This window comes from Cryptomeria japonica, chromosome 6, assembly GCF_030272615.1.
Source record: "Cryptomeria japonica chromosome 6, Sugi_1.0, whole genome shotgun sequence".
NCBI classification, from domain to species: domain Eukaryota; kingdom Viridiplantae; phylum Streptophyta; class Pinopsida; order Cupressales; family Cupressaceae; genus Cryptomeria; species Cryptomeria japonica.
The window spans coordinates 535,983,205-535,996,579 of record NC_081410.1 but is presented as its reverse complement, the minus strand read 5'-3'; the positions used below and the strand labels follow the sequence as shown (position 1 = coordinate 535,996,579).

Here is a 13,375-nt window from a genome sequence, read left to right as displayed (position 1 = left end):
TGTTGAGAGATGCCCACCTAGAAAATTCTTAGATGATTGGTTTCATAATCTCTAGAATTTGAAATTAGGGCTTAGGATTTCATTCTATAGGCAATTGTAGAAAGGTCTTTATATTATTTTCTTTAACAACCATGAGTCCCGGCTTGAAGTCCTCAAACGACAGTACTGGACGGTCGGGAACACCTCTTTTCATGCCCTAGCCTGGTCTTGGGAGGCGGTTAATGAGGAAGTTCTTGCGTTATCATGCCCTGGATGGGTCATTCTCAAGGATGTCCCTCCCTTCCTCTAGCATTTTCTTCCCCAATTATTGGAGCCATTTGGGAAAATAATCCAGGTTGATGAAACTACGCAATTGGTGCCCAACCTTGATGCAAGAATACTTATCTCTATTAAACCTGGGATCGACATCCCTCCACTTCTAAACCTTAACATCAGTGGGGATACCTTTGTTTGCCCTGTTGAAATACTTGGAGGATTAAATGCCTGTTTTCTTTGCAAAAAAGAAGAGCATCTTTGAAAGAATTGCCCAATTATTAACTGTAGGAAGCAAAAGAACAACATTAACCTAACAAGAACCTCTGAAAACCCTAGCACCGATAAGGATTCGATCCCAAACCCACGTAATCTTCACTTTGTTGGTGAAGATGCTAACCCTAAAAATAATCCCACCTTAGACTCAGCTCCTAGCCTCAACCCCGTTGAATTGAATCAAATGAATGTTGACAACACAACTATGATATCTAAACCCCACAACCCTGTTTCCCCTCCCACAAAAATTCTTGAGGATTTGCTTTCTAACTGTTTTCAAACGGTCACATCAAGGAAGTGAAGACGAAAAAACGCCCATCAACTCGCCTTGAATCAAATCTGTGCTGGTGATCAAAACCCCAACCAATTGGTGGCCACTAGTAAGTACCCCATCCCTACGAATGATGACATACCAACTGCTTCTCAAACCCCGAGCAATTCCTTGGTTAAAAATATGGTTAAAAATTTGGAAAATTTTGATCGTGGTGTTGGTGATGTTAGCATGAGTGATAATCATGCAAAAATGATGCTCAAGTCTGGGACTCCCAAACTATCTGACTCCACATTATCGGCAGGGTTTACCCCTGATGTTAACACCACCAACCCCTCAACATCATCTATGTTCAATGAGATAGAGGACAACCATGTTATTGAAGTTATTTATGCTAATACGGGTCTAGAAGACATTAAGTCTAGCTTAGTGCTCCTTAGCTTTCCAGGCTCCCAAATGTCTGGGTCTAACATTGGAGAAAATGCAAATGGCAAGACTGAGCCAACTGAGCTTAGTGAGAATGATGATGACCTCACGAAAGGATCCTCCATGGCTAAGAAGAAAGGTAGACTTGTTGGTTCCAAGAATAAGAAAAAGTTTGGAGATCAAAATGCTCTCTCTAGCAGTCCCTCTTAATCCTCTTCTCTCATGAAGTACATCTCATGGAATATTAGAGGCCTGGAGTCGCCTGATAGGAAGTTTGTTATTAAAAGGTTTCTGAACTGTCATAAAAATATAGACTTTTTGATGCTTCAAGACCTTAAAGTTGTTGAGTTCTCTCTTGACACTGTGCTTGACTTTATCTGGAGAGATGCAATCAAAATATGCACCAATCATGCTAAAGGAAAGGGTGGAGTTGGTCTTCTCATTAACCCTAAGTTGGCGAATTACATTAGGATTAGGGGCATCTCCCCATGTAACAGAGTGGTCTAGGCTACCTTGGATATTAGAGGCTCTTGTTTTGGTGTATGTTCTAGATATGCACCTAATGATTACAGGGAAAGAATGTCCCTCTGGAATTGGTTGGTATCCCTCCCGAGTATCCCCTGGGTTATGGCTGGAGACTTTAACATGATTGAAAACCAAGATGATAAGGCCGGGGGTATTCCTTTCGAATGGAAAAGCCTAGAGAAACCTCATTGGGATAGGTTTAAGAAACAAATGCATCTATTCGATCCCCTTGAGGGAAACAAATCTGAAACCTCTACCCTATGGTACACTTGGTGTAACTTTCAACAAGGCCCTAGCCGAATCTACTCCAGATTAGATAGGTTCTATGTCAATAAATATTACTTTTCCTTTTCCCCTTACCACTTGGGGAACTCGGTGGCTGTCTTGCCAGTGACTTTATCCGACCATTTTCCTATCATAGCTATCATTAATACTAGGAACTCCATCTCCAGCAACAATCCTTGCAGTAAGAAGTTTATCCTAAACACCTCCCTGTTGAAAGACAAGGATGTCCTAATTTCCATTAAAATGGTTAGACTCTTTAACATGCAGAGTCAACATCCCCAATCCCACACTCTCAGATGGAATAGGAACAACTCCTCTTGGCAGAAAATATTCCAAACTATTGGTTAGAAGAAAGCCAAGGATTATAGATTTCTGGAAAAAATTCTCACTGATCAACTCCACTCTTTGGAACTTGAAATTCAATTACAACCTTCTTCCTCTACCTTGGCTGAATGGGTTTCTCAGGCTAGAGACATCCTTAGGAAACATCAACAGATCAAAATCAGGGGTGCCTTCATCAGAGCCTGTAATCACTGGCTCCAATGTTTTCTTTAACCTTCTCAAACAAAAACATAACAGAGAGAAAATTGACAAAATCATAGTAGAGGACAAGGAACTCCTAAATATCAATGATATCAAAGATGCTTTTGAAATATTTTATAAGACTCTCTTTACCTTAGAGGATAATGAAGCTTCGAAAGATGCTAGAAATAGATGTAATTGTAGACACCCAAAATTGTCCAGTCTAAGCTTAATTCTTCTATTAATTAGATAAATCTTTATTTATTTAATTAATTCATTTATCCTCTTCTAGCCCTATTTCTCATTTAAATAAATACATTTATTAATTTAAATTATCCTTTTCCTAAATTAAATAAATATCTTATTTATTTAATTGATCCCTTTCCTTCTATTAATTAAATAAATCTTTATTTATTTAATTAATTCATTAACCTTTTCTACCCATGACACATGTCATTCATCTCTTAATTTCTACACTACCTACCCCTTTCATTATTTTATTATTTCTTTTACCTACCCTCTAATCATAGCCAACCTCCTTTTACACCTCTCAATCTTATCCCTCCATTTCATATAGTGTCTTCTATATAAGGAGATGCTTCCTTCATTATCAACCCTAATCAATCATTCTAATCAATCATCCTGATGAACTACCTGACTACTTGATCAATTGACTACTTGGCATATGCGATCCTACTTGCAACCACATTCCATTCTTTGTTGAGCTCTTGTGCACATAAAATCTGAGAGAAAATATATCAAGCAAGATCAATGGAGATAGGAAGAATGGAGATCCAAACCCTATTGGACATGTGATGGTATAATCTTTGTGATTTCATTTGATTTGCATTGTCTTAGGTAATCTTCATATGTTATGGTGGATCTTTGTTGTTGTTAGGCTAGGGTTTTGTGGTTGAATTCATTTAGCCTTTCAATATCGTTATTATTATTATCCATTTTCACCATATACAGTAATAACATTATCCCAAAAAGGATCTCTAATAATGAAGCTCTCCTTCTCAAGACCAAGATCTCTATGCAAGAAATTGTTGATGCCATTAAGGCTCTCAAGGATAATAAGGCCCCAGGCCCTAATGGACTCCCTGTTTAATTCTACAAAGCCAACATTGAGTGGGCCAGTAAAGACCTCTATGACAAATACATTGAAGCTCTTGATACTGGCACCTTTGGGGAGTCCATCAATAGGGGCATTGTTAAACTTATCCCAAAAGATGGGGACAAAGCCCTCATAAAAAACTAGAGGCCAATTACCCTCATTAACGTCTCATATAAAATCCTATCCAAAGCCCTAGCTTCTCGCCTTGAGAAAATTCTTTTCAAGTTCATCTGTTCTACCCAAACTGGGTTCATTAAAGGTAGGTATATCTTGGAGAACCTTGTCACTAGTTGGGAATCTATGGAATGGGCCAAGACTTCTAATCAAGATTTTGCCATGTTCCTTGTTGACTTTGAGAAAGCCTATCATAGGGTGGAATGGGACTTCATCCTCATGATGCTTAAAGCCTTTGGTTTCCCTAGTGAGTTCTGTAAATATGTTCAAATACTCCTCAAAGATGCCTCCACCCTCATTGAAGTTAATGGGACTTTCTCTCAGCCTATTCCTCTTTCTAGATCCATTAGGCAGGGCTGCCATCTTGCCCCTGCTCTGTTTGTTATTGCCTCGGATGCCTTATTCTACCTCCTAAGAGATGACACCCTATCTCCTAGAGTTCATGGCATTAAGATGTCAGATGACTCTGAATTGCTCAACATTCAGTTTGTTGATGATACCTCGCTCTTCCTGGAGCTCTCTAGGCATAACATTGACTTCCTCAATCAAAAACTTGACACCTTTGGTAGAGCCTTTGGTGCTCGTATCTCCAACTCCAAATCTATTCTACTTGGGTGGAAAGAGAAATCCCCAGACTGGCTTCAGCAGTTTGGATACTCATGGGGAGGACCCAATAAAATAGTTAGATACCTTGGTATCCCTTTCTCTGTCTCTCCCTCTCTTAAAGAAATGTGGATTTGGGTAAAAGAAAAGATTGATAAAAAGCTTAACAAGTGGAACAATAGGGTTTTCTCCCTGGTGATAGATCTGATACTTAATGTTAAGTACAGATGCCAAGCTAATAAGATGAGAGGGGGGGGTGAATCATACAACCTTAATCTTCCATAAAAACAACAGATTCAACCTCGGTAACAAATACTTCAGTAATATAACCAAAAATGCTAAACATGCAAACTCAAAAGCATATAAACATCATAAAACTCATAACACCAGATTTAACGTGGAAACCCAAATAGGGAAAAAACCACTATGGGATCTCGGACCCACTAAGAAATATACTCTTCTAGAGTATGCTCAGTTAAAAGCAAATCCTGTTAAAGATTACAAACACATTGCTAGATGTGACCCGATTAAGGGATTTCTCTCAGATCTGTTAGGATCTTCACCTTGTTAGAAGTGACCTTGTTAAAGGATTTCAAGCACTCAATCAAAATTTCACCTTACTAGAGGGATTTACAAATAAGACTGTTAAGTCCACTCGGTTAAGAGATTTTCTATCACTTCACAAAATAATAGTAATAAAAATCTATCTGCAACTTCACATCTAAAATGTGAAACCAGATTCTTATTTGCTCAATACAATCTAGACATAGAACTTTATCTTGTCCATCTGCTGGGCTCTATACTTTGTTATTCAAATAGGTCTTCAAGCTTCTGTGCTCGATAATCACTATGTAGCATCCCTGTGCATACACTTGCCCTCATACATTTTTTATCAATAGTTCCTTATTTATAAACAATTTGCCAACCACTTAATCTCCTTGATCACATTTCCCATGATCAATCATAGCCATCAGATCTTCAATCTTGACCAGGTTCAATGTATCCTTTGATCTGAAAAATGTTTTACCCCGCCTTGGAACTTGCATACATTTCTTGGAACTTGTGCTAGGGTATTGCAGTTCAATCTGAGCTGTAGATCTTCCTGCCGATTTTCCTTTACCATAGATTCTTTAACAAACTTCATTCATGGTATACCAATCATTTAATCAGTTCTAGCTCATCATCTTCCTTCATTAACCGATAGCGATAACCTTAGGGTTTATCGACTAGGTTCCTTAGGGTTTACCAACTAGGTTCTTTGCTCGGTAACATAGTATAGTATTAACCTTACAATTAACAACATATGTAGGATATCAAAACAATCTAAACATCATGATCTCATCATTGTCTAACTCGGTAATAGTTGCCCATTGAATAACTTATTCCTCTCCTTATTCATCACATTCTGTCTGTGTCTTTTACTGACATCTTTATACTCATCAAATCATACTTCTTAAGATATGGCAACATCATACTGAATTAGAAAATCAATTTCTTGACATCAATGAAAAAATAATAATATTAAGACAGTAAACATCCTTGATCAGTTATATCCATAATCATCAACAACTTTCTCAATATCCTTATTGAAATGCCAACAATCTCTCCTTGTATGTTATAATGCCAACAATCTCCCCCTTTGGCATTGATGGCAAAACTAATTGATTTGACCTAATTGATTCGGATTGTTGTGATATTCTGAAATGCTGAAATGCTCTCCCCCTGTCATCAGTCTTCTCCCCTATACATTAGTCTTCTTCTCTTTTCTTCAGTATTCTCCCCCTTTAACAACAATGCCAAAAAGTAAAGAACTAAAACATAATTTCTTCCTATATGAAGTTATTTCCTGCTGTTATGTGTCAACTTAGTCTTGGTCAGAGCATTTTGTCTTCAATTCCTGTTCCCTGTATTGTTTCCTGTACACCATTAGAAAACATCCTAAAGTGTGTAAATCAACATCAACTCCTAAAAGATATTCTATAGAGTCATCAAATTGATGCGTTCACTGAACTTGGTCAGTGAATGGAAGATATGGGTCGGACCCCTAACTTACTTCTGAGATACTCAAAAGTGTTCCTTGGTAGTGGCTTGGTAAAGATATCTGCTATTTGTTCCTTTGTGCTAACATACTCCAACACCACTTTCTTCTCTTGAGCTTCTTCTCTAAGATAATGATATTTGATAGAGATGTGCTTTGTCTTAGAGTGCATAACAGGATTCTTTGAAATGTTAATGGCACTAGTATTGTCACAGAATATAGTTACTGACTCGGTAACTTTTTCATTTATACCTTCCAACAATTGTTTGATCCATGCTATATTGTTACAATTCAATGCTGCAGCAACATATTCAGCTTCTGCTGTTAACTGTGAAACACATCCTTGTTTCTTGCTAAGCCAACTCACTAGTCTTTCTCCTAAAAAGAAAGCTCCTCCACTTGTGCTTTTTCTATCATCAATGTTGCCTGCCCAATCAGCATCAGTATAAACTTTTAAATCAAAGTCATTTCCTTTCTGATATACTAAGCCAGAATCCTCAGTGCCTTTCAAGTATCTAAAAATTCTCTTGATTGTTGTCATGTGTGTTTCCTTAAGATCTGTAGAGAATCTTGCAACTATACCTACTGCATGTGCTATATCTGGCCTGCTATGAACAACATACTGTAGCTTTCCAATCATGGATTGGTAAAGTGTCTCATCAACAGATGCAGATTCATCATTCTTTGATAATTTACAGTTGGTAGTTATAGGAGTACTTACTGGTTTTGAATCCTCCATTCCAAATTTCTTCAAGATTTCCTTTATGTACTTGGATTGAGTAATGAAAATCTCATCTTTCATTTGCAGTATTTATAAACCTATAAAATACTTTATCTCACCGATTAATGACATCTCAAATTCTTTGCTCATTTCATTTCCAAAGTTCTTGCAGAGAGAGTCATTTCCACAAAATATACTATCATCAACAAATATGGTTGAGATCAGTATTCCATTTTCATCATTCTTCATGTACATATTGTTGTTTTCACTTGTTCTTATAAAACCAATCTTGATTAAATAAGAGTGCAATCTTTCATACCATGCTCTAGGTGCTTGTTTCAAACCATATAAAGCTTTGTTCAATTTACATACCTGATATTTATTCTTGTCTTCAACAAATCCTTCAGGTTGTTCAATAAAAACTTCTTCTTCTAATATACCATTAAGAAATGCAGATTTGACATCCATTTGATATACCTTGAGATTTTTGAAAGCAGCATATGCCAACAATGTTCTTACTCCTTCAAGTCTAGCCACAGGTACAAAAGTCTCACTATAGTCAATTCCTTCTTCTTGGGCATAACCTTTGCAAACTAGTCTTGCTTTATTTCGAATGACCTCACCTTTTTCATTCAGCTTGTTTCTGAAAATCCATTTTGTACTGATTACATTTTTGTCCTTCGATCTTGGGACCAATGTCCATGTGTCATTCTTCTTGATTTGATCAATCTCTTCTGTCATAGCATTTATCCAATCTTCACTATTGAATGCCTCTTTCACTATTCTCGGTTCAAATTCAGATATCAGACATGTGTTATGTCTCAGTTTGTTCCGTGTCATTACTGGATCATCCTTATCTCCTATAATCTGACTTGATGCATGATGTCTGCTGACATACTTGGCTAATACAGGCTTGGTAGGCTCTGTATGATCTTCTTCATCACTCGGTAACTGGATATTCTCTTCGTTTTCTTCTGCAGTTCTCTCGGTAAGACTTGTTGGTTGAACATAGACAAATTCATCATAATCTTCTGGTTCTTTGGAGTTTATTTCATCATTTCTTTCTGTAAATTCATCAATTTTCACATTTGCACTTTCTACTATTTTGTTAGATGATTTGATCAACCATTTAAATGCTTTGCTTCTAGAAGAATAACCTAGAAATGTTCCTTCTTCAATTTTTTGATCAAACTTTCTATTTCTATCATCTTTGTGTACATAGCATCTGCTTCCAAAGATTTTGAAGTAACTTACATTAGGTTTCTTGTCATACGAGATTTCATATGGTGTCTTCAAAGTTCCTTTCTTTAGTTGTACTCAGTTCAGGGTGTAAACTACTGTGCTTTTGCTTCTCTCCAAAATGTTTGTGGCACTTTCTTTTCAATCATCAAGGTTCTAGTACAATCCACAATAGATATGTTTCTCCTCTCAGCTATCCCATTTTGCTGTGGAGTTCTCAGTGCAGAGACTTGTCTTTTTATACCATGATCATTGCAGAATAAGTTGAACTCATCAAATGTGAACTATCCTCCTCTATCTGATCTAAGACATTTTAGTTGTCTTCCTGTTTCATTTTCAACTCTTGCCTTGTACCATTTAAACATTTGAAAAGCTTTTGATTTTTCTTTTAAAAACATTACTGACATCATCCTTGAGTAATCATCCACAAATAATATGAAATATTTGTCACCATAATAACTTTGAACTTTCATAGGACCACAAAGATCAGTGTGCACAAGATCTAAAATTCCCTTAGAAGTGTAGGACTTACTTGTAAAGCTTGATCTTGTCATTTTACCCATCTGGCATCCTCGACACATAGCATTCTCGGGTTTCTCAAGACTCAGTAGACCTCTTACTTGGTGCTTCTTGCTTATTTTGATCAGATTATCAAAATTTACATGACAAAACCTTTTATGCCATAACTAGGTATCATCTATCTTTGCATATAGACACTTGTTCTGAGTTGAGTCAAGGTGAAATGTGTTACCTTTTGTTTGTGTCCTAGTAGCAGCTAACTTTCCATGCTTTTCATGAACTTTGACAATTCCTTTCTGAAATTCTATTCGGTAACCTGTATTGTTTAGTTGTGCTACACTCAACAAATTGTATTTCAATCCTTCAACCCAATAAACATCATTGCATCTTGCATTGTCAAGAAGTGTTATAGATCCTTTACCTTTTACCAGACATGGTGCATCGTTACCAAATCTTACATAACCTCCATCATAATCTTCTAACATAACAAACTTGTGTTTGTCACCTGTCATATGATGTGAGCATCCACTATCTATGATCCAAGAATCATTAGTATTTATGTGAGATATTAGGGCTTTTTCTTCACACCTTTCTTCATCTGATCCATCTTTGATAGCCACATAAACTACTTCCTCTGCATCAGTTTCATCTAATTTATCATCATTGGATTCCTCATTGGCTATTAAGCATGACTTTCTATCTCTTCTTCTGAAGTCTCAGTGTCCTCTGTAATGATTATCTTTCTGTCTATCATCTCGGTAATCTCTCTTTTCAGTAGATTCTTTGACAGGAGAGTTAGAAGCCATATGTCCCATCTTATCACAATTGAAACATTTCAAAGGTAGTTTTCCTTTATACTTACCTTTGCCTCTCGGTAACCTTCTAGCTAATAGTGCTTCAAACTCTTCTTGCTTTCTGATTTCCTCATACAGTTTGTGTACTTCTTCCATGTTCTTGTGAAATCTTTCACTTTCTCCACTATGATCCCCTTTAGTGTACTTACTCATTCTATCATTGTAATCATCAGATTCACCAATATGAAAAGAACTAAATGCAGATTCAACTTTATTTACCGATGACCCACTGTTATCAAAGTTACTTAACTCAAATGCATGTAGCTTACCAATAGTAGCATCTAAAGAAACTGGCATATTGGGTATAGACCTCAATTCATTGATTGCAGAGACTCAGATTGCATAAGCTGGTAGAAGGGTTCTTAACAACTTACTTGTTATATCCTTTTCTTCAATAGTTCCACCTGCTCCTTTGATTTGATTGACAATCTCCTTTAGTCTTGTATTGTACTGGGTTATGTTCTCACCTTCATTCATCCTCATAGATTCAAGTTGTCCTCTTAGACTATCCACTTTTTCTCTTTGAACATGTTCATCAACACCATACATAGATATGAGCTTGTCCCACATTGCCTTTGCATCATTGCAGCCTTCTAGATCATTAAACTCTGAGTCTATCAATGGAGATGTTATTTCAATCATTGCTTGGATATGTTCTTGATTTTCTTTTATCTCTTCCATTGTCAATGGATAGGTGCTTGGTTTAATGAAATCATTCTCCAGATAATATACAACATATTCTCCAACTCCTGATAGGTGCAGCTTCATCCTTTTCTGCCATGTAGAGAAACTTGACTTGTTTAGCTTCGATGCATCCCTCTTATACATCTTTGGATCCCTCTTATACATCTTTGGATCTTTGCCTCAAGTACCTTTAAAAATTTTCTTCTGGAGTCCAAAGCTCTGATACCAATTGATATATCTGATACTTAATGTTAAGTACAGATGCCAAGCTAATAAGATGAGAGGGGGGGGTGAATCATACAACCTTAATCTTTCATAAAAACAACAGATTCAACCTCGGTAACATATACTTCCATAATATAACCAAAACTGCTAAACATGCAAACTCAAAAGCATATAAACATCATAAAACTCATAACACCAGATTTAACATGGAAACCCAAATAGGGAAAAAACCATTGTGGGATTTCAGACCCACTAAGAAATATACTCTTCTAGAGTATGCTCTGTTAAAAGAAAATCCTATTAAAGATTACAAACACATTGCTAGATGTGACCTGGTTAAGGGATTTCCCTCAGATCTGTTAGGATCTTCACCTTGTTAGAAGTGACCTTGTTAAAGGATTTCAAACACTCAATCAGAATGTCATCTTGCTAGAGGATTTTACAAATAAGACTATTAAGTCCACTCGGTTAAGAGATTTTCTATCACTTCACAAAATAACAATAATAAAAATCTATTTGCAACTTCACATCTAAAATGCTAAAGCAGATTCTTATTTGCTCAATACAATCTAGACATAGAACTTTATCTTGTCCATCTGCTAGGCTCTATACTCTGTTATTCAAATAGGTCTTCAAGCTTCTGTGCTCGGTAATCACTATGTAGCATCCCTGTGCATACACTTGCCCGCATACATTGTTTATCAATAGTTCCTTATTTATAAACAATTTGCCAACCACTTAATCTCCTTGATCACATTTCCCATGATCAATCATAGCCATCAGATCTTCAATCTTGACCAGGTTCAATGTATCCTTCGATCTGAAAAATGTTTTACCCCGCCTTGGAACTGGCATACATTTCTTGGAACTTGTGCTAGGGTATTGTGGTTCAACCTGAGCTGTAGATCTTCCTACCGTTTTCCTTTGCCATAGATTCTATAACAAACTTCATTCATGGCATACCAATCATTTAATCAGTTCCATATCATCAGCTTCCTTCGTTAAATAATGCTTTTATTCATTCAATACATTCTATTACTACCCGGTTGCAACTCGGTAAATATTAAACTTCACTCGGTAGACATTCTGCCTTCATTAACCGATAGCGATAACCTTAGGGTTTAACGACTAGGTTCCTTAGGGTTTACCGACTAGGTTCTTTGCTCGGTAACATAGTATAGTATTAACCTTACAATTAACAACATATGTAGGATATCCAAACAATCTAAACATCATGATCTCATCATTGTCTAACTCGGTAATAGTTGCCCATTGAATAACTTATTCCTCTCCTTATTCATCACATTTTGTCTATGTCTTTTACCGACATCTTTATACTCATCAAATCAAACTTCTTAAGATATGGCAACATCATACTGAATTAGAAAATCAATTTCTTGACATCAATGACAAAATAATAATATTAAGACAGTAAACATCCTTGATCAGTTATATCCATAATCATCAACAACCTTCTCAATATCCTTATTGAAATGCCAACAATCTCTCCTTGTCTGTTATAATGCCAACACCTGGCTGGTAGGATTCAAGTCTACCAGAAGATCCTTTCTTCCTATAGTATATACTACATCTTTGTTTAGATGTTTTTGAAATCAAAAAATCTATCAGACACTTCCTTGGTTTGATGGAAAGGGTAAAAGAAAGGCCCACATGGTCAAATGGATCTGGTGCCACATAGATAAGAAACTTGGTGGGATGGGTCTTAAGGATCTCAGAACGCAACGAATTTCCCTTACTGCCAAATGGGTATTTCATACTTTGGAAGGACAAGAATTCTGGAAGATTCTTGTCAGAAATAACATTCAAAATGGTGTCCCCAAGCTTGCCAAATCTTGGAAAGCCCTCCCCTTTAGTGATCTGGTAGTAGGCGGTTTCTCTGTGTTTGTCCAAGGCACTTGGGTGTTTAAGTCCATCTGGAAAGCTTGGGAGCATGTGCGCAAACTTATTGTCAACTCTAGCATTGACTATAATAACACTCTGCATGGGGAGAGATCAATATGGTGGAATCCCTACCATAATTCTAAACCCCTTGCCTTAACCCAAGGATTCTCTGCTAGGTGCTGGTATAATAAGGGCATTAAGTATTTTATAGACATTTTGGAACATGATAATCTCTTTAGCTGGGAGGATCTTAGTAATGAGTATGGCCTCCCTACCTCGCACAAGAGAACCTACAATATGATTAAAAATGTCTGTGCTTGTCTCAATCTTCCCAGGAACACGAATGTAGATGGTCATAGATACCTCTCATTCCTTTTGAAGGATGGTTCCCTCCTCTCCAAGATCAAAGCCAAGTCTATTTACAAATTGCTCAACTATGACACCTCGGTGGTCGATCACATTAACTCCCTTTGGTATGTTGACTCTAATACCTCTGCTTGGTAGAAAATTTTTGACAAACTATGGAAGTCTCCCATCCCCCCTAAGATCAAATGCTTCAGGTGGCAACTCATGTTGGATAGACTACCTATTAGAAATAAATTGGTTGCTTACGACTTATGCTCTATTTGTAGGAAGCCTGAGACGACACAACACATTTTTCTCGACTACATTTTTGCTAAAGAGATCTGGTTGATGTTTGGAATCTCCCTTACTAAACATGTCTATGCTCTTGATATTATTA

At 36.8% G+C, this 13,375-nt stretch overlaps 1 protein-coding gene across 1 annotated transcript in view; it reads left to right on the top strand.

Annotated features, from left to right (window-relative positions):
• The first annotated feature begins 982 nt into the window (after positions 1-982).
• The window catches only part of LOC131057734 (probable beta-1,3-galactosyltransferase 12), a 136,936-nt gene continuing 124,543 nt past the window's right edge, over positions 983-13,375 (top strand). Inside the window, exon 1 of the mRNA XM_059222135.1 lies at positions 983-1,364. Coding sequence (XP_059078118.1) covers positions 983-1,364 — 382 coding nt within the window. The remainder of the gene's footprint in view (positions 1,365-13,375) is intronic.